Source organism: Neoarius graeffei, chromosome 1, assembly GCF_027579695.1.
Source record: "Neoarius graeffei isolate fNeoGra1 chromosome 1, fNeoGra1.pri, whole genome shotgun sequence".
In the NCBI taxonomy this organism is placed as follows: domain Eukaryota; kingdom Metazoa; phylum Chordata; class Actinopteri; order Siluriformes; family Ariidae; genus Neoarius; species Neoarius graeffei.
In genome coordinates, this window is record NC_083569.1 from 7478056 (window position 1) to 7500916 (window position 22861).

The 22861-nt window shown below is 42.8% G+C and overlaps 1 protein-coding gene across 5 annotated transcripts in view; it reads right to left on the reverse strand.

Moving 5' to 3' along the window:
* The window catches only part of dipk2aa (divergent protein kinase domain 2Aa), a 112556-nt gene that overhangs the window by 14939 nt on the left and 74756 nt on the right, over nucleotides 1-22861 (reverse strand). For all 5 annotated transcript variants that reach the window (XM_060921403.1, XM_060921412.1, XM_060921393.1 and 2 more), the window contains one exon: nucleotides 3319-3622. In XM_060921403.1, the coding sequence (XP_060777386.1) occupies nucleotides 3319-3622 (304 nt within the window). The remainder of the gene's footprint in view (nucleotides 1-3318; nucleotides 3623-22861) is intronic.

Here is a 22861-nt window from a genome sequence, read left to right on the forward strand (position 1 = left end):
ATTCACTCAATTCAATTTTCCCAGGATACTCTTGGAAAAAAAATTCAGCTAAACTTATGTTAAATAAAAGAACCTTTTGTTTCATTTTCTTAAATAACCAACAATAATTATTTGCCCACATTTGTAAAGGTTGATATAAAATCATAGCATATTAACCAAAAATACTCCTTTTATTAAAACTGAATAAAGTTGATAACAAACGTGTCTTTTCTTAAACTTATGAACATTTGTACTTCTTCCATTTTCTTCCTTTTCTTTATCTTTCAGCAGTCTGTAAAAGGGGTCCAATTTCTTATTGAATTTATTGGTACAACTTTAGAGCTGGGTTTTCTTTTGGTGTTTTTGCAGCATTCGAGCTGTGTTACTTCTGCCTTGAGTGAAGTCACGTGCAATCCTGCTGCTATATTCCATGAAATTGAGTCGTACATGAGCTGATACGAGAGCCAAGTTGACTATAAGCCATGTATGGCGAGATTGAGTGGAATAATGGTTTTATTCTATCCACATTCACTAGATTTTGAGAAAAACAGCATTTTATTTTTTGCAAATTTGATTTATTTATTCTTTTTACACACAAAACGTCCGACAAAATCATTTCCACTTAGAGCGTAAACAAACCGGCGAAATGACAGGAGCAATTTGTGAAAAATGCTAACAATAATTTTTGAAAGAGAAAAAAAAAAAAAAATTCCCATCAAATACTTCCATTCCATATTTTGTTACTTTTTTTTTTGGGGGGGGGGGGGGTCACGTTGAGTTTTTATTTCGTCCTCTGTTGGTTCAGCAACACGTTCCGCCATTTTGTTTTTCTCTACTCATGGTATTCGAGCTGGTAGCCTAGTAATAGACAGTAGCCAATCAGAACATACGATTGCTCATATCCAGTGAATGTGGAGAGAATAATTAAATATCGGCTGGCTTTTTTTTTTTTTTCCATGATCTATCAGATATATTCCATTCAGCTAGCACTATACTGAACGGAGTCGAAGACTAGTAGCCGAATGGAATACATCTGATATACCATGAAAAAAAAAGCCAGCCAATATTATCATTCATACACATTCCTTTCAGGTGTTCAACGCGTCTTTCTCTTTCAAAACGCTCTCAAAATCTTCCGTATTTAAAAACAAAAGCAAACCTGGCGGCCAGGTTTGTTTACAGATTGTCACAGCCGCTCGCTAGCTAGCGTGGAAGTTACACTTCTCCGACATGTGACGTCATGTTGACTTGACAACCATGCAATATCGTAAACCATATTCAACGCTCATTCTTCATTGGGCAGAGTGACGTAATACACGCAGGATAAGCGATATGATAACGATATTAGATGCTATCAAACCAAATGAATGAAACCCGCTAGAAGGGAAAAGAACACATGCTTTTATTTGATCGGGGGGGGGAATGTCCTGTGTGTATAAATGTATAACGTACGTTACTCTGTCCTCTGCTGTCTGAACGACACAATTACTGCGAGGAAAAACTAAGGAGATTACGCAGCCTGATAATAATTACAATTCATTTATTTCATTGATTCAAATGTCATAAAATTGTACTGCGATTTATCGCACAATATCTCGTTACAGTCCTACAACTGACTATTTATAAACTTGAGCGCCTAAACAATGAACCATCTACGTAAGTAACCAAGTATGTGACTGACTGACTAAATATTTGAATAAAGTAACTCATTAATGAAAGTACAGAAGGAATTAAACAAATGGGTATCGTACCGGTAACAAAAATGTGACGCCTCACCGAATCCAGGGACGCATGTCGGCCGAAACGAATCCGAGATAATCGCAAAAGAAGCATTTTTTTTTTTAAATTTGTGATTTTTGTTTTTTTTTCCATCATGTGCAAGTTGAGATCTTGAAGAATGCAATCAGTATTTCAGATAATAGATTGTTTTGTTGGAAAAGCATACATTTTTTGTTGCAAATTGTCTCGTTTTTGTGAGGACTGTAGCCTGCTGGGGGTGTGTGGCTAAATTACCATATGGGCCATTCACATGATGATTTAAGTCTTGTGTTTTTTTTTTTCGCGAATCAGCTGTATGATACGAGCTGAGCTCGTGGCTACTTAAGCTGCATACAGGCGTGTAATTTCACTATGGAATGAGCAAGCTAAACAGAGCGCAGAGGAGCTGAAACACCGCGAAGCAAACAGACGCACGGTATTTACATCGGAGATAACCATTTCTAGCAAAAAAACCGCAACCAAAAGGAAGCTAGGATTACATTCCATCGGAGGCATTGGTGTGTACAAGGCGCCGTTTCACTTTCTGATGGGGTGAGTTTATTAATCTAAGGCTGTGTGGTTATTTTTGCATGTAACGGAGAGTGTTGTGGTTTGGTTAAGCCTTGGTCACAACCGGATGTATGATTTTTTTGGCCGTGTGATTTTTGGCGTTTCCCAAATCGCTGCGTTTTTTTTTTTTGTTCATGGAGAAAGACGCGCGTTGGCCGTAAGTTTGTCTTGCAACCTGAAAAAAACGTAAGCGCCCGTAGAGTTTGTTTGACATGACAGAGAACCTCTGCGGCCGGTCTGCGGCTCGAAAATCAGCACGTCATGCGCGCCCTCCGTGCATTTTTTGCATGTAGACCGGCCGTAGGAGCGCGTACTGTACGGCCGGTTGTGACCGAGGCTTTACATGAAACTAGTGTTGTGTTAGTTGTGTCATCATCGTGCTATCTTTCTTTCTAACGGTGTGAGTCATTTTTCAACCACAAAACGTTAAAGTATACTTTAGGACTTATTTTTGTACTTCATAATTGTGTTGGGCATACTTTGCATGGAAGGAAAACTGACGTGGTGATTTGTTTACACGAAAGTAGTATCGTGCTAGCTCGTAGGGGGTAGGGCTTTCCTTAATATCATGCAAATGAGCAGCATTATGTGCCCGCCCTGCACCCAGAGTAGCTGAGATGGAAAACTTTGAGGGCGATTTTCTCCCTTTTCTGTTTTAAGAGGTATACACTTTCAAAAGGCCACACATTCTTCAAATATTGTCAGATCTCCACATGGAAGGCATCATTGGAAAGCTTAGAAACTGTACTTTCTGAATCTGTCAATAACTCAAAATGTCCACGGGCCGACATGCGTCCCTGGATTTGGGCACAAATAGATTGATGGCAAATTTAAGTAACGATTTACAAACCCAAATAAGGACCTAAATAAGTACATAAACGAGTAACTACGTGACGCAGTACTTCTGTAACAATTAACGAAAGGAACCAGACAACAAACAAACCCATAGTTCATAGAGGTGGAAAAAAAAAAAAAAAACAAACAGCTGGATAACCAGTTCTGTGCACTTACTCTGCCTGATGAGCCTCTTGTCGGCCACGATGACGTTCTCCGCGTCCACGACAATGACTTTTCCGTCCCGCGGGCCGACGGCGAAGTTGTCGAAGCTGACGTCCAGCAGGTACAGAGCGAAGTCGAAGTCGTTGTTGGTGAGCTGCTCAGCGATGTCCATCAGCTGCTTGGCCAAATCCACGCGCTTCTCCCAGGGAGCGTTGTAGAAGCTCCACAGCTCCTCGCCGACGTAGTTCACCGCCACCATGCGACCGCACGCGCCCAGGTACTTGGCGAACGGCCAGCCCTCGTCGGAGGGGAAGCTCTGCCGAGACACAACGTGACAAGATGGAAGAGCTACAAGTTTACAAAAATGTTTCCTGGGTACGCTTTAAAACGCTCAACTGCCAAAGAAAGGATGCAAATAAAAATTAAACTCTGTTTGACAAACGCATCAGCCAATGGATTTCACACTGCGTGCGCCGTTATGACTTTGTGCTTGGTGAAAGGAACATGTGCATGGCTTTTTGATTGGTTTCCTTTGCAGCCTTTCAGACAAAATAGGAGTGCGTGCATGCATGAATCTCCACACACACACACAAACTTTGCTCAAGTGCTCCAGATATCAGATTTCTTCCATTTCAAGAACATTAAAAATGGATGAGTGACTATTAAACCTTTCATTTGTGTGGCTCAAATGTTTTGTGCAGGACTCTGAAAGAACCTTTTTTGGGGGGGGGGGGGGTTTGGGATTGTGCATTAAAAAAAAAAAAACACCCCACCCACCCACGATGATGGGCTGTCAGTCATCCACTTGGAATTTTTTTTTTTTTTAAAGGTCCCATGGCATGAAATTTTCACTTTGAGGTTTTTTAACGTTAAAATGAGTTCCTCTGACCTTCTTAAGTCACCCCAGTGGCTAGAAATTTCATAATGTGTAAACCAAACTATGCCCAACATTTGAGAATGTGCGTCAAAACGGCGCGTTGATAAGCTCTTCCCTTTACTACGTCAGCAAGGGAGATGATCCCGACGCCCCCCCTCTGGATTCCCACCCACTGTATGGATTGCCCCGCCCAGTTGTAGTGAGGAGACCTTAGAGGGAGGACACAACAACATGGCATCACCTAAGCGAGCGAAACATGGAAATTGCGCTGTACATGGATGTGACAACACAGAAAAGAGTCGGTTTTTACTGCCGACGGGAGAGCCCCTGAAGATGCAGTGGCTTAATTTTATTTACTCCAATAATACGCCGTCGAGTCTACCTAAGACGGTGTATGTTTGTCGGAAGCATTTTCCTGATGAATGTTTCCACATCAACTGTCACTGAAGCCTGGGTCCGTACCAAGCATCCCTGCCGCATCAGCCACAAACAGCGAACAAGTAAGTGTAGAACTGTTAAGTCGTTTTGCCGTGTTTTAAAATCGGTGCCACGTTAGCCTTGCAATGGCTACATTAGCTGTGCAGCTAACCGCTTCCTGCAGTTAGCCAGGTACTCTGCGCTACAAAACCAAAAAGCATGCAGCATGCTCTGTTATAATAGCCAATCAAAACAGTGTTTACAAAAAGACACCCACATTCTTTTTTTAAGTCACTCGTTCATTTTATTTGTTTGTTTGTTCAGTAAAAACCCAAATATTTGTTGAAGTTATTTTATTTCCTCGCGTCGCACCTTAATGACGTCAGCACGCGGTATTTTTCCCTTCGCGGTTTGTTCCTTCTCTCTCGCCATAGTAAGACACCCACATCCGCTTGTTCTGACCCACTGGAGGTAGCGTCACAGTGCTGTTAGCCAATCAGAGGTAACACGTTTACATGTCATGAATATTAATGATAAGACCCACCCCCACCCTCTACCCTTCCCCGCCTCCTGCTTCTCATTAGCAAAACGACGCACTGGGAAAAGCGCTGAAATGGGGCTTTCTCCCAGGAGGCTATATCTACGTGCCGAGGGTTCATTTCGAGAAAGGCTGCGGATAGAACATCCGGAAACCTCCACGAGCCCGTTTAAAGCATCAACAAACCACCATGCTATGGGACCTTTAAAAGTAGCTGCCCCCCCCCCAATATGTTCATCATTTAGCTGCTGCCTTCATTTTTTCTTCCAAGTACTGATTTTAAAACTTTATGTAAAACAAAAAGGCCCCTTCGTTAATGAGGATGGGTCTCCTTCAAAAATCATCTCTGCGCCCGCTCATGTGCCTGCAGACGACTGAGCGGGCCGAGACGAGACTAGAACTTTCGAGGGCATTGGATGGTAGGTTCCCTCTCACAGCTGGTAGCCAGTCTTTCGTTTCTGCATCTCCTTTTCTCTTTCTTGTGGTTGCTCAAGTTTGTTTCAAAAACTTCATGGGCTTTATTCGAAATGGCCCTCTAGTGTGGCCTGTTGCCCGCCAGGAGGTTTGCCTTGAGAGAGTCGTTGAACCTCTTAAGCAGGCGTCCACGGTGTCTGGAGCCGATCGGAAGCTCCCCGTAGAAGACTTTTAGTACTCGAGTCCGACTCATGCCCCAATTTTAAAGACTCGTGACTCGACTTGGACTCGTACATTAACTGCATTCTGACTTATAAATTGGAGACGAGGGCTCATTCTTTTGTAACGTGCCATAATAATCTGTCATAAGATATTTATATCTACATTAATTTTGATACCAATTTCGTGCACAGGTGTCACACCTGCAGGCCTTGGCGCGTGCATCGGATAGACTCTTGTGCGCACGCGCCGTAAACGACTCGCACCTGCACAGGATTAAGGCGCAATCAGCGCGCCGATATAAAAACTTAAAAAAAAAAAAAAAAAAAAAAAAAAAAAAACTTACTTTGCGAAGTATTGATTTGCATTTCTGACATTACCAAGCCTTATTTCCTTGTTTGGTTTCCTGATTTCCTGTTTCTAGTCTTTGATAGCCTGTTTGTGTGTCGCTCGACTTACATCCGTCTCCCAACACTCCCTGACAAAGAGAAGCACGTTCACCTGTTCATACGTCATGTTCAGGAACAAACTAACGTTAACGGCGCTAAAACAGCCACCGTAACATGGTGCGGTAGGAGGGTTGGACTCGGACCAAGAGTGGACTCGACTCGAGAGTTTTTTAATGAACTGGACTTGAACACTGGCGACTCGAGGTTTAGGTGACTCGACTACAATACTGACACATGGCCAGACCATCGAAGTTGGTGTCGAAAGATGGTGGCTTCTATACTCGTCATACATATTTCTAATACTTCGACGTCCGTTCTTTCCTTCCATGAGATGTTAAGGTTCTGTCGGATCTCGCTTTGATGGAACCGTTCAAGGGTTCTCAGACGGGGACGGTAGGTTGTCCACGTCTCGCAAGCATACAGGAGGATGCTGATAACGACAACTCGGTGGATGGGCGAAGGTTCCGGTTGAGGAGTATTCCGTGCGCAATCCTGCCACAGCCAATGTGAGCCTGACAGAGTCGATGTTGGATTTCTTCGTCTACAGCGCCGTTGGAAGACCGACAGAATGCTACCGAGGTACACGAAGGTGGTGCCCTGTTCAAGGGGCGTCTCATTTATGGAGACGGGATTCGATGAGATTTCGTCAGCTGCTGCAGGAGGGACTTGATTGAGGGTTTGCGGCGGCGTCTTGTTCACTCTGAGGCCGAAGGCTTCACATGCAGATGACACTCAGGCCAAGTTTACATTAGACCGTATCTGTCTCGTTTTCTTCGCGGATGCACTGTCCGTTTACATTAAAACGCCTGGAAACGCCGGGAAACAGGAATCCGCCAGGGCCCACGTATTCAATCCAGATCGTGTCTGATCCGGTGCTGTGTAAACATTGAGAATACGCGGATACGCTGTGCTGAGCTCTAGCTGGCATCGTCATTGGACAACGTCACTGTGACATCCACCTTCCTGATTCGCTGGCGTTGGTCATGTGACGCGACTGCTGAAAAACGGCGCGGACTTCCGCCTTGTATCACCTTTCATTAAAGAGTATAAAAGTATGACAATACTGCAAATACTGATGCAAATACTGCCCATTGTGTAGTTATGATGGTCTTTAGGTTTCCCATCCTTCCACTTGCAAGTGGTAAGTGACTTGCGCACAGCGGCTCAGTCCCGAATCACTGCTCGTGCACTACAGTCGCGCGCTCTGTGAGCTGCGCAGGGCCGGAGTGCGCACCCTCCAGAGGGCACTCGCTGTTCAGGGCGGAGTGATTTGGAGCGCAGCCGCTGAGGAGGAAGCGATGAGCCGCACTGACATTTCAACTTACGTGCCGAATTAGTCATGTGATTAGCGTATCCGTGTATTGGTGTTGCTGTGTGCACGCGAATCGTGTATTGGTGTTGCTGTGTGCACGCTAATCGTTTTTAAAAACGTTAATCTGATGATCCGCTGATACGGTCTAATGTTAAACCCCACCTCATTCATATATTAAGCAGCCCCTCCCCCAACATGCTCATATCATAACAGCCTTTTAAATTAAATGTTTCTTGGGTCATTCTGTGAAACCGGTGCCTTTTCCACATTGCAATTCTTAAAAAAAATAATTTAAGATAAGCTATTTTTTAAAAATACTCATTAAATGTGACATCAGAGCCGCAAAAAAATGTATTTTCCCACCTCGTGCATAAATTCCTGTTAATATTATCCTTTTTATTGTGATCCAGGTGTCATGTGTTTTACCACCCTGTAACGGACAAGATGCACTAAATTTGAATACAAAGTGTTAAAGGGTGGTATGTTACAGGGTGGTAAATTTCACCTCAGAATGACCTCAGCTAGTTCTGATAATAACTAGCATAGCTAACAAGTGTACAATCCAGTTTACAAATCTCTCTATTTTCCTTAAAAGCTGAAAAAAAAACAAGAATTTTTTATAGTTTCCCTGTCTATTATGCGTTACAGGGTGGTAAGGTTAAGCTTAACGGACCCTATCTAACTACCAAAAAGAGCAAATAAATCATATCAAATTGTGTGGGAACTTGCCTGCTTGGGATCCTGACTTTGGCCAAGGGTTTGAGTGATGTCATCAGCTTCCTGTGATGTCACTTAAAGAGACACTGTCTTTCTAACAGTCAAAACGTGTAAGCGTTACAGGGTGGTATGTAAAATTATGGGACGAGCATAAATTGTGATTTTTAGATAATAAATGATACTTTTATTCTAAACAAAAACTATTGTATTTTACGAAGGATGTAATTTTATTCATGAAATTAATAAATATTGTTTGAAAAATGTATATATTTATGTAAATATGTTAGGTGCAAATTCCATACGGGACTTCCCGGACATGGGAAAATAGGTTGTGTATATGAAAAAAAATGTAGGATTTTTGTTTACAGTGACAGTAAAACATGCATTGTGTAATTCACAACACTTAAACAGTTTTGTTCATTTGAAATACATTTCCACAATTTGACATTTTTTAGAGGTCATGAAATTATGCGGACACAAAAGGCACCGGTTTCGTAGAATGACCCTCTTAAGAATTGGTTGAAGGACAAAATATTAGATAACATTACAAAAACAAAATGTTTAAACACTAAGTATTATTGAGTAATAATTTAACTAATTAACTCAGTCAATTTTAAACAATACAAACATGTATAGCAAGTAGCATTTTATAAAACAAAATGTTTAAATATTCATGTCAGTTACCTTTACACGGAGTGCAGAATTATTAGGCAAGTTGTATTTTTGAGGATTAGTTTTATTATTGAACAACAACTATGTTTTCAATCAAACAAAAAGACTCATAAATATCAAAGCTGAATATGTATGGAAGTTAGAGTGGGGTGTTTTTAGTTTTGGCCATTTTAGGAGAATATGTATGTGTTCAGGTAACTTTCACTGTGCAGAATTATTAGGCAACTTAATAAAAACCAAATATGTAGCCAGTTCACTTATTTATTTTCACCAGGTACACTGATATGACAACTCCAGATTTGCAAATAAACATATCTGACATTCAAACAAAACAAAAACAAATCAGTGACCAATATAGCCACCCTTCTTCATGAGGACGCTCAAAAGCCTTCCATCCATAGATTCTGTCAATTTCTTTATCTGTTCACGACCAACATTGTGTGCAGCAGCAACCACGGCCTCCCAGACGCTGTTCAGAGAGGTGTACTGTTTTCACTCTTTGTAGACCTGACGTTTTATAATGGACCACAGGTTCTCTATGGGGTTTAGGTCAGGTGAACAAGGGGGCCATGTCATTATTTTTTCATCTTTCAGACCTTTACTGGCTAGCCACGCAGTGGAGTATTTGGACGCATGAGATGGAGCGTTATCCTGCATGAAAATCATGTTCTTCTTGAAAGATGCTGACTTTTTCCTATACCACTGCTTGAAGGTTTCTTCCAGGAACTGGCAGTAGGTCTGGGAGTTGAGTTTGAGTCCATCCTCAACTCGAAAAGGTCCAACAAGCTCGTCTTTGATGATACCAGCCCATAGCAGTACTCCACCTCCACCTTGCTGGCGTCCGAGTCGGAGTGGAGCTCCGTGCCCATTACTGATCCAGCCACAGGCCCATCCATCTGGCCCATCAAGAGTCACGCTCATCTCATCAGACCACAGCACCTTAGAAAAATCAGTCTTAAGATATTTCTTGGCCCAGCCTTGATGTTTTATCTTGCGTGCCTTACTCAGTGGTGGTCGTTTTTCAGCCTTCCTTACCTTGGCCATGTCCCTCAGTATTGCACACCTTGTACTCTTTGACACTCCAGGAATGTTGCAACTCTGGAATATGGCAGAACTGGATGCTAATGGTTGCTTGTTAGCTTCACGCTTGATTTTCCGCAGATCGTGTGCAGTTATTTTGCGCCTTTTTTTTCCCACACGCTTCTTTCGACCCTGTTGACTATTTGCAATGAAACGCTTGATTGTTCGGTGATCACGTTTCAACATCTTCGCAATTTCAAGAGTGCTGCATCCGTCTGCAAGACATCTCACAATTTTAGACTTTTCAAAGTCTGTCAGATCTCTCTTCTGACCCGTTTTGCCAGAGGAAAAGAGGTTGCCTAATAATTATGCACACCTGATATAGGGTGTTGATGTCATTAGACCACACCCCCTCTCATTACACAGATGCACAGCACCTGATATACTTAATTGGTAGTAGGCTTTCAAGCCTAAACAGCTTGGAGTGGGACAACATGCATTAAAAGGATGTTGTGGTCAAAATACTCACTTGCCTAATAATTCTGCACTCAGTGTAAAAAAAAAAAAAAAAAAAAGTTACTTAGCAGTTAAAATGTTTATTGCTACTAAATAATATTTAACTGTGTAAAAAAATAGCCTTTAAAAAAATTTTCAAAAATATTACTTAGCAGTTAAAAATACAAAATGTTTATTATTTTTCAAATTTAAAAAAATTGTCTATTTTTAAGCAGCCATTTAAAGAAAAAGAATACAAAGTGTTTTCGTACGTAGCTGTTCAAATCTTTATTAAAAAAAAAAAAAAAAGGCCTAGCTAGCTAATGTTAGCTGTTCTCTTAACCACTGCATTCCCTCTCGAACTTCCCACCTGACAGCGAGGTGAAATTCCAGTATCAGCTTTTTGAACTCCATCTAAAAGCTATTTACTCGTGCTGCTTTTATAAAGGGGGGGGGGATTAGTGTCTGCTCTGTAAACGTGGCCAGTATCCGAATGTCCTGGCTCAGGTTCAAGATGGCCGCTCATCCTGAACAGCGTCTTCAACCCAGCGGAGGAAAGGGAGGACGGATGGAACTGCACGAGTTCAGCGAGCTTGAAATATTTCAGATGCTTATCTGACATTTTGACTTTTTTTTTTAAGCTTCGAGAAGGAACAAGGACGAGAGCAGAACAATGCGCGCTCAAAAACGTCAGAAAAACACAGCTGGCGTGAGAAACCGAGGCGAGATTGTTCCGGTTCAACACGGCACATCTCACATACACGCAGCAGAGTGTGAACTCGGAAAACGCGTGAAATGTCACGTCAAGGAAAGTAAAAGACCACAGATGCGAGTCCACCTTATAGTGTAGTCCAAGGTTAGTTTTTTTTTTTAAATTGGGAGAAAGACTCCTATACACGTACATTGTATAATCTGAAATTTTTTATTATATAGCTTTTTTTTTAAATATTTATTTTAAGTTGTGGGATACAGAAGGAATACAAATTGATTGGTTTAAGAATGTTAGGCCAGAGAAAGCTACACCGTGTTTGCAGACCTGGAGAAGGCATACGATAGAGTGCCGAGAGAGGAGTTATGGTATTGTATGAGAAAGAGTGGAGTGAATGAGAAGTATATCAGAATGGTGGAAGACACGTATGATAACAGTGAAACAGCAGTGAGGTGTGCAGTTGGAACGACTGAATGGTTCAAGGTGAAGGTGGGACCATACCTGTCAACTTTGAGGTTTGAAAAAAAGGGATATTTCCCAGATTTTTAACTCAAAATAAGGGAAAATTTCGGAAAGTCATACCCTTCACCAAAAGTGGGTGTGTAGTTGGATGGAGGGCAATTTTCTATCTAGTATTTGTGATTTCCTGTACTCTGGTGCATGTTGGTGATAGCCAAGACCCAAACTCAATATGCTTATGGTTTATAGAGTGCATTTGTGAATAAACTATACATTTATTTTTATTTGCTTTCAGTGGTACCAGTTATTTCCCAAATTAAGGGCTAAAATACGCATGTTAAAATAAGAAAGGTCATTATATAACCAGTCAATAAATTCAATTCCATTGCAATTTATTATGGCTTTACCATAATCATGGCCTCGGATGGATGGACGGAGTAATAAAAAATATTAAACCAAGAGTGATTTAAAATGGGTAAGTTTCAGATAGAAAATAAAACAGACAATGAGTGGATAGAACAGTTAATACACCAATTAGTTTACACTAGGCTATTTATGAGGTCTTAGCCAGGACATACTTAATGTAAACATGTGTAGCTGACCTTTGATTATTTGAGAGGCTTTCGTTTTCCCCATGGAAAATTTCTTTGCGATGGAAGAGTCTGGGAACATTCCAGCCACGCACTTGTTGAAATCATCAAAGAAAGAGAGGCTAATGTTTTTCTTAGCTATTAGCATCGCCATCTTCACCTCAGACCTAATCAGTGTTGCCAGATACTGCTGACGTTTTCCAGCCCAAAATGTGTTCAAAACCCGCCAAAATGCACTTGAAACCGCCCAATCTGGCAACACTGGACCTAATCACTTGTTCAGCCTCGCCTCCGGACGTAGTTCTGTAATTACTGATGCCTGAGAGGGCGGGGACGTGAATTCATGGCCCGACTTCCTGCTGTAAACTCCTGTCAGAGGCGTGTCATGAATTCTGGACCTACCGACTTTTTTATATACCGTATTTTCTGGACTATAGAGCGCACTTGTATATAAGCCGCATCCGCTCTATTTAAAAAAAATAAATAAAAAAAAGATATACAAGCTGCACCGGGCTATAAGCCGCAGATATCTATGTTGAAAAATTAGATATTTACTGCATGTACAGAACGATTTTGTACTGTAAATGTACATGTATGTACCTGAACAGATTCTTTCCGAACAGTGCCTTTTAACACGGCAGCAACTTTGCTGATTAAAACGGAACAGAACCAAGAGAAAATAACCGGTATTTATTTACCTTCATTTCTCCTGTGTTTGAAACCACAAGTCACTTTAATCATCTTCGCTGGATTTGAAAATAATTACCAGTTAGTAATTTGTCGTGCGTGTTCTATCTGCTAAAGATCTGCTAATTCTTCTTTGCATTGATTTTTCGTCTATCTTATTTTTGATTCTACTTCCGGTTAGAGCGCCCCTAGCGGTGGAAGAAAAATCCACAGAATAGCCGCACCTTTGTATAAGCCGCATGGTTCAAAACCTAGGAAAAAAGTAGCGGCTTATAGTCCAGAAAATACGGTAATGTCAAAATACGGGATATTTTCGGGAAAATTAAAAAAAAAAAACGGGAAGACAGCGGGAAATGTCAAAATAAGGGAGTTCCCGGGAAAAACGGGAGGGTTGACAGGTATGGGTGGGACTCCATCAAGGATCTGCTTTGAGTCCTTTCTTGTTTGCCATAGTGATGGATAGCTTGACGGACGAAGTGAGGCAAGAGTCACCATGGAACGTGATGTTTGCGGATGATATTGTGATATGCGGTGAAAGTAGAAAGGAGGTCGAGTTGGGTTTGGAGAGACGGAGGTGTGCATTGGAACGAAGAGGAATGAAGGTGAGGCCATCCTTAAAAAAAAAATCCGTTTCCTGTCCACCAGGTGAGCAAAAAAAATTCAGTCGGGAGGGAGGGATTTTTTTTTTTTACTATATGGCTGGATAAGAAATCGCAATGCTGCGTTTGCTTTTTCTTTCAGTACTTTATTACAAAAGCAGACACATTTAATTAAGCACTCATTTAAGTTGTGATTCGCGCTGTTTGTACCGATAATAACCACAAATTCCCCGCAGACTCGTTGATCAAGGGAGAGTAACTCATCCACGGCCCCGACATGCGCTGTGTGCGCGCGCACGCACTCGGCGGAGGCAGTAGTGTGTCGGAGGGAACAGAAGCAGAGATGACGCTTATTTTGTCTCCGGTAAACCAGTCTTCTCTCGTTCAATTCCGTGCTGGCATCAAAAGACACCGTTGGTTGTAAATGAAGCCAAACTGAGTGGTTGGAGTGTATTTTCATACACAAATGGAGAAATGTTCGCTGAGTGTGTAATTGCGTAGCCCCCACTGCAGACCGTTGTCGTTGTTAATTCATAGCATGCTCAGCTGCGTGAATGTGTCATGCACCGAAAATAAGAGATTTACAAGCCAGGAACGCCTCATGATGCAGTACGCAAGAAAAGAAAGAAGATTTACTGCCATTTTACTTTGCATTTAAGTAAAGTGAATAAATAAATGGTCTGTGGAAAATACATTTAATCCTGGGAACTGCGTGCACTAGGGCTGTAACAATATGCGTATCGAAATCGCGATACGCAGAGCCACGATCCGTGTCTCGATACAAGAAGGCAGAATCGCGGTACACCCTTTCAAACTTCTCCTCAGCCCAAAAACAGAGGCGCTTCCAAACTTCAATTTATGAATACTTTACTTTTTATTTAAATTACATTTTAAACTTACTTAAATTACTTTTATTTTTTTATATCTATTAGTAAGTCGTTTTTTCGCCGACCTGCGAAATCTTCTGCGAGTCACGCAACGTCCACACTCGCCACTGGCAGAGCATTCATTTCTTTTAAGCGGTCGCCATTCTGGTTGCGACGCGGGGAGCGAATCTGTAAACAAGCAGCTCATTGGCTGGCTAGGTGTGCCACAAGCCAATCACAATCACTTGACCGGAAAGGCATGCAGTGTTGCCAGATTGGGCGGGTTTAGGTGCTTTTTGGCTGGTTTTGAACATATTTTGGGGTGGAAAACGTTAGCAATATCTGGCAACACTGAAGGCATGTCTGCTTGGGCGGAAGCCTTCTGCGGCAGTTTCATTTTGACACGCGAGCAATGTTTCACCATAAAAATTCTGTAATTTCCATCTGTTTTCCGCGATCACAGAAAATCATTGGCCCTATGAGAGTGAGAGAGCCACCCCCCCCCCCCAAAAAAAAATCTTAACGGATTTACACGATTTGGAAAAATGACTTTTTCAGAACCGAAAAAAAACAGAGCTTCCGGCTCAACAGTATTATTTTGAGAAATAAAACAATCTCTGGATATACATTTGTTCATTTTTGCATACATATTACTCATTCTCTGCAGTGGTCTGAATTATTTGTTATTAAATAGTTAATGTAAGTAAGTAAATGTTAAGTCAAATTTACTACTTTAAAAATACATTAAAAAAAAAATCGTGGGTGTATCAAATCGTGGGTCAAAAATCGCGATACGAATCGAATCGTGAGTTGGGTGTATCGTTACAGCCCTAGCGTGCACAGGAGTTTATTTTGTGTTTAACCCCCCCTCGGCTGGCTACTTATTTATCATGGCTGGCTAGTATGAGCCTTAGTGGAAAGCCCTGGGAATGCGTAAATGTCAAGCTCGATTTTAGATTTACGAACCCGAAAAAAAAAACCGTCAAAAAACTTGCGTTAAAAAAAAAAAATTTCAACCGCACAAACGGCACTCACCCGGCCGGTGGACTGGAAACAGAACATTTTTTAATAATGGCCTGAGCAGTAGCAAAACAGAATACATGTGCATCAGTGAGAATGGGGATGAGGGTGTAGTGAAGACGCAAAGAAAGTTGGTTGAATTCAAGTACCTGCGGTCAACTATGCAGGAAAATGGGGGCTGCGATAGTGAGAGTGCAGGCAGGGTGGAGAAGGGTTTGTGATCAGAAAGTCCCAGCAAAAGTGAAAGGTAAGATGTATTAGGCGCCGTTTACACATACCCGGGTACCGTAAAATACCAAATAATAGCCCGGGCGATTATTTGTCTCAATCACGTAAGAGACCCGGCGCGTATTAGAGACTAGGCGGCTATTTGGAACAGGCGATTAATTCCTTCTTCACAAACACCTTCCCCAAAATCTACCTCAAAACGGGGAAAAAAAAAAATCATTCTCAGATAGGCCTACTTTTAACCAGTATAACTTAGTTTGTTTAGAGTTAGATTACAGATAGCACGGTGCCGACTTCGGGGAATTTTGAAGACGCAGAATGCATCTTCGCATGGCACAGTCGGGGTGGATAAAGGATAAATCACACACCTTTTCCTGTTAATGACTAGTTAAGCGCATGCTTTACAAAATAATCAAGAAACCACACCATTGTCTGTGCGCAGCACTGTGATTTAATTACTCTGCAAAGTTATGGTCACTTGCTATCACCCTCACCCATGCAGCCTCCACCCTTTGCGCTTCGCGATGTCTGTCAATCTGAAATTGCACGGAGGGCGCGACGTTGAAGCAACATAATTAGGGTGCGAAGTGTCAAACCAAAGGGTTTTTTCTTATGCTGAAAAATAAGTGACCTGCAGTGGCTACATACTGTCATCTTGCATCACGTTTCTCTCCAAGACGTCTCCCTATTTGGCCGATATGAGCCTATTCCCCGAGTGAGTTGGTACGGTGGCTCGACCCCGTAGAAAACTTAAAGTTCGGATGAAAGTTAGTTGAATAGGTTACTGACTTGTAGGCCTACATGTTGCCTGCCTGACGCGTGCTTCTGCCCAACTTGCACGACAGATTACTTGTTGAAAAGGCCCCTTGGATTAGATTGGCCGCGAGCAGACTGAAATGCATGTTAGAACGCTCTCACCTTTTTTGTAAAGCGTCTTCCAGATCCGAATGGGTAAGGGCAAGTGAAATGGTATAAGGTCTTTAATAAAACTCAGTGTGTGCTTTGACGCATGCATTCGGCAATTTCGGTCGTTTAACAGAAGCAGCAGTCCAACCTTGGAAACCCGCAGTCCTCAATGTCACCACACACGCTGGCTTTCGTTGGGTATACCCAAAGGGGTGGCTAAGACATCTGTCAAAAGTTACGGAGTTGCATTCCTCAAGAAATATTACGGTAGGCCAAGATTATAACATTGAAATGGCATGTTTATTATCACGTAACAAAATGTTGTAAACAGTATTATAGAAATAATTTCATTCATTCATTCATTCATATTGTTTCGGTAGAAAACTATGCAATGCAAAATCGTTTAAACACCAGAAAACCAGAAAAGTGCTGGGCCTCAAGATTCTAGATAGAACGTTCGGACGCTTTTTTTTTTTTTAGACCCCGGTGAGTATTCGGAACCGGCCTTTATTTGTCACAACACACACACCCGGCCGTTAAAGGGAACTCGGCGGTTAATTGGAACTCGGCTATTATTTGGTATTTTACGGTATTTTTAAAAATGCAGACCTTTGCCTTCGTTTGTGCCTTTTGTTTATACACAAGCGGAGTTTTTTCCTCTGAAAACGATTCTTTCTAAAAACCCCGGCAAAAGTGGAGATTTTTTGAAAACTCCGTTTTGTGTTTGTGTGTAAAGAGACCAAAACGGAGTTTTAGGCAATCTTCGCGCCACAAAAGCGCGACTGTTGTACATATGACAAGCATGGAAACACTCAGAGTAGCAGCATTTGTGTTATTAAGAGCTATATTCGCCTGTTTGCTTTTGAGAATAAAGCTCATAGACCAGCAGAGACGCATTAGGGCTCGGACGGCAGCAATTGCGGAGCTTCTGGTGACCAAAAGAGCCCGACCGTACCACCGCCAGCGTCGGCGATTTTGGGTTCGACCTGGACGGACTGCTAACTGGTGGGAGAATTTCGAGAATGGCGTTGTCGTCCCGGAGGAATGGCAGGAAAACTTCAGAATGTCACGATCCTCGCTCCTGTCGCTCGCAGAGTTGGTACGTCCGTACATACAGTGCGAGTGTACTCGCATGCGCGCTTCTGTCGGCGGTTCTCGATGAGGCTTCTGACTGGCTTGTGTGGAATTGTCATTCTTCTAAAAGCCTCTGCATGCTCTTGCGACAAGGCTTTCGCAGACAGTTGTAATTTATCATTGAGCGGGGAGTAATAGGCGTGCGCGATGTTATTCACCGCTACAACGCAAGGGGGCGCGAAGTCGCTAGGAGTAGTTGGTGGGTGTGGTTAGTGGAGTGTTTATCCTCCGGTTACTTATAATGACTAGAACTGGAGTCGTATAGATGTTCGTACTTCCTCACTTCCTCGATCAACCGCTCTTCGTGCTGCTCCATCTTCGCTCGTGTTTTTAAAAACGCCGGTCGTGAAAACAAACTGAACCGGGAAAGTAGGGAAGCGGACGCTGCGACGCTGTCTGCGAGGCTTCTGCGGTGGTCACAATTTTTGGGAGGTGCGCGCAGAGCGTCTGCGAAGGTGGGGGGGCTACGCAGACGCCATCTGCGACACCGTCTGCGAGGACTGCGTTGTCAGCATAAATTGGCCTCAACACTGCCACCGACAGTCTTGGCGTAGTTTAACAGCTCTTGACAGCGTATTTATGCAGATCAATATAAACATAAATTTTTTTTTTTAAAAAACGCAGCTGTGTGCACGAAGTTATTTTGGAAAACGCAGTTTAGAAAATATGCGTTTTTAAAAATACCCGTGTATGTGTAAACAGCGCCCAAGACCGTAGTGAGACCAGCTGTGATGTACGGATTGGAGACCGTACCCTTAACGAGAAGGGTGGCAAAGTTGGAGGTGGCGGAGTTGAGGATGTTAAGGTTGGACAGGATAAGGAACGAGCGCACGTGGAGAGCTTGGGAATGAAGCCAAGAGAGAAATGAGACGCAGAGCATGTTGGAAGGAGAATGTTGAGGATGGAGCTGCCAGGCAAACGAAAACGAGGAAGGCCAAAGAGGAGATACATGGATGTGGTGAGAGAGGACATGAAAGTGGCAGGCGTGGTAGAGAAGGATGCGGAAGACAGGGAGCAACGGAGACGAAAGATCCGCTGTGGCGACCCGTAATCGGGAGCAGCCAAAAGAAGAAGAATACAAATTGATAACTCCGGACATAAATGGAAGAAAGAAATTTCTCATTTTAATTATACGTTTTTAATTTGGTTTCCATGATATCCATGAACATCTTCACGTATTTACGATTCTTTTTATCTATTTAATTTATTCACTGGTTACGTGTGATAATGAAGGAACATCTGGCGAAACCTGACACAGTAAACGTGCATCTCAGGGGATTGGATCTACAGAGCTTAGATTTTTTAAAAAAAGGGCTGCCCAAAGAGTATAAAGCAGGAGTTATTTTCAGTCGACCTTTGTGATGAGATTAGATTTTGGAGAAACGAGCGCGGTGCAGCTGAACACGTTTGGCAGCAAAGCAGCAGACGTGACGCAGTTTCTGCATCCATTAGGCATGCGAGAGTCGCTCGTCTAGTATTCTCACTTGATCACCAACCCTTTGAAGAGGGACGCGTTTCAGTAAGTAGAGCTTAGCGAGATTCTGAAGGAGTCAAGGAGACGGTGCGAAGGAAGAAACTTGATAATGGAGCTGGCCGAGTGGCCGTATAAAAGGTCAGTTACACAACAGTGAGGCGAAATCCTGTCAAAACACTCCTCTCTCGTTTCTGAAGCGTCAGAGCAAGGTAAAGAAAGAAAAACCATCTCTCACACACACACACCATGTGTTTGCGGTTCTTTTATATACAAGGAGCCTCTAAGGTGTCAGCGCTTTCAGGAGGTTTTCCGCCACAGGAAAGTCTTCAGGACAGACGAGATTACGGTTTTACATTAACATGACATGCTGCGGTTTTTTTGTTATTTATATAAAAAGAGATGAAAATGGAGCAAAGAAAAAAAAAAAATCCTGAACTTTTGAAAGTCCAACGTTGGCAACGTCACCTGAAAAAACTAACACGCAAAACCCTGCATTGTAGTACTTATTTTCATCAAAACAAGTTATAACTTTTCAGCCTTTTTCTTTCATGTACATTAATGATTAAACGTCAAAAGCATCAAATTTAATTCCCCTAGTTAATGAGTAATTTTCAGGAGTGCATTTGGGCCCAATCCCAATTCTAATTTCTACCCCTACCCCTCCGCCTTCCCCTTGGCCCTTCCCCTTGAAACTGAGCTACAAGGGATAGGGCTTGAAATTCAACCCCTACGTATTGGGATAGCCCTTCAACGATCGCATACGTCATCGCGTACCTCCGTCAGCGTTTACGTTAGCAAAACGCGACCAAATGCATCACTGGCTGCGACCAGCCGCTACAGCCAGAGCCAGAACAGAAATCTCTGCTGGCAGGGTGTGATTTGTTAACTAACACCACTGAATGGGATATCTTTGGCGCTTCGTGCACCACATCCGACAGAATGAGGTGTCAGAACACTCATGTAAACAATAAAAGCAAGAATAACAGAACAAAACGTACGCAGTCAAGCAACCGAAAACAATACTCACTCCCAAAGCTTTTTAGCAGCAGCTTGGATTTCAGAAATCGCTGCTCATTCTCAGCTCGAAAGCGAATCAAGCGGCGTGTTTCCTCTGGATAACAACTTAAAACACGTAAATAATGGAGAAAATACATTTATGACAATCTTTCGCCGCGGGAACCGCCATCTTTCTGAAATCCGCATGAAATCTCGCTGAAATCCGCATGGCATTGTGGGAAATCACTCAAACCCCTTCGTTCGGAGTCAGCTCCAGGAAAATCTCTGTTTGGAGGGGTACAGAAGCCCTCCCCCTTCCCCTACCCCTCCGCGTTAACTGGGATTGGGATACCCCTACCCCTTCACGTGAACGCGCAAAATGGAGGGGAAGGGCTAAGGGGTTGGTCCAAGGGGTGAAATGGGATTCGGCCTTAGAAAACACGGCGATTTTCCTGGCGACACAGTTCATTACTTTGAAAAAAAAAGACAGTTGAAGGTAAACTCAGCAAAATCCCAAACCAGTACTGTTAAAGGCCTCTGCATGCTCTTGCGACAAGGCTTTCGCAGACAGTTGTAATTTATCGTTGAGCGGGGAGTAACAGGCGTGCGCGATGTTATTCACTGCTACAACGCAAGGGGGCGCGAAGTCGCTAGGAGTAGTTGGTGGGTGTGGTTAGTGAAGTGTTTATCCTCCGGTTACTTATAATGACTAGAACTGGAGTCGTATAGATGTCCATACTCCCTCACTTCCTCGATCAACCGCTCTTCGTGCTGCTCCATCTTCGCTCGTGTTTTTAAAAATGCCGGTCGTGAAAACAAACCGAACCGGGAAAGTAGGGAAGCGGAAGTGCGTGTACAGCGGATGTAGAGTGGACCAATCAGAGCCCTCTTGTCTGCGAGGCTTCTGCGGTGGTCACAATTTTTGGGAGGTGCGCGCAGAGCGTCTGCGAAGGTGGGGGAGGCTATGCAGACGCTATCTGCGACACCGTCTGCGAGGACTGCGCTGTCAGCATAAATTGGCCTTAACACTGCCACCGACAGTCTTGGCGTAGTTTAACAGCTCGACAGCGTATTTATGCAGATCAATATAAACGTACATTTTTTTAAAAAAAACGCAGCTGTGTGCATGAAGTTATTTTGGAAAACGGAGTTTAGAAAATACGCGTTTTTAAAAATACCCGTGTATGTGTAAACAGCGCCTAAGACCGTAGTGAGACCAGCTGTGATGTACGGATTGCAGACCGTACCCTTAACGAGAAGGGTGGCAAAGTTGGAGGTGGCGGAGTTGATGTTAAGGTTGGACAGAGCGCACAGAGCGTCTGCGAAGGTGGGGGGGGGCTATGCAGACGCTATCTGCGACACCATCTGTGAGGACTGGGTTGTCAGCATAAATTGGCCTTAAAAAGTAAAGGCCTGTTTAGACTCCGTTCAGACTGCACCCTGAAACGACCCATATCCGATTTTTTTGCCCATATGCGACCTGTATCCGATTTGTAACTGACAATCTGAACGACACAGATCTGATTTTTTTCACATCCTTATGCTTCCTGTTTCATGAATTAATATCGCTCAGTACCTGAGTATTAATGTTGAAAGAATCCTCAGTGAAATGGTCCGAATACAGTTTGTGGGAAACAGTAGGTGCAAAGTTTTTTTTTCAACAGGTGTTCTGTAAAGTTGTCCTACCAAGCCTACTGCGCATGCGCGAAGCCTACTGCGCATGCGCAGGTGAGCCCACACTTTCCTCAGCTTCGGGTCCTTGGGGAATGCAAAAAAACTTACTCCAGGGCATTTCCCATTGGAATTATTGCAACCATAAGCAGCACAATACACCATGATGTCCAATGTACAACCCCGATTCCAAAAAAGTTGGGACAAAGTACAAATTGTAAATAAAAACGGAATGCAATGATGTGGAAGTTTCAAAATTCCATATTTTATTCAGAATAGAACATAGATGACATATCAAATGTTTAAACTGAGAAAATGTATCATTTAAAGAGAAAAATTAGGTGATTTTAAATTTCATGACAACAACACATCTCAAAAAAGTTGGGACAAGGCCATGTTTCCCACTGTGAGACATCCCCTTTTCTCTTTACAACAGTCTGTAAACGTCTGGGGACTGAGGAGACAAGTTGCTCAAGTTTAGGGATAGGAATGTTAACCCATTCTTGTCTAATGTAGGATTCTAGTTGCTCAACTGTCTTAGGTCTTTTTTGTCGTATCTTCCGTTTTATGATGCGCCAAATGTTTTCTATGGGTGAAAGATCTGGACTGCAGGCTGGCCAGTTCAGTACCCGGACCCTTCTTCTACGCAGCCATGATGCTGTAATTGATGCAGTATGTGGTTTGGCATTGTCATGTTGGAAAATGCAAGGTCTTCCCTGAAAGAGACGTTGTCTGGATGGGAGCATATGTTGCTCTAGAACCTGGATATACCTTTCAGCATTGATGGTGTCTTTCCAGATGTGTAAGCTGCCCATGCCACACGCACTAATGCAACCCCATACCATCAGAGATGCAGGCTTCTGAACTGAGCGCTGATAACAACTCGGGTCGTCCTTCTCCTCTTTAGTCCGAATGACACGGCGTCCCTGATTTCCATAAAGAACTTCAAATTTTGATTCGTCTGACCACAGAACAGTTTTCCACTTTGCCACAGTCCATTTTAAATGAGCCTTGGCCCAGAGAAGACGTCTGCGCTTCTGGATCATGTTTAGATACGGCTTCTTCTTTGAACTATAGAGTTTTAGC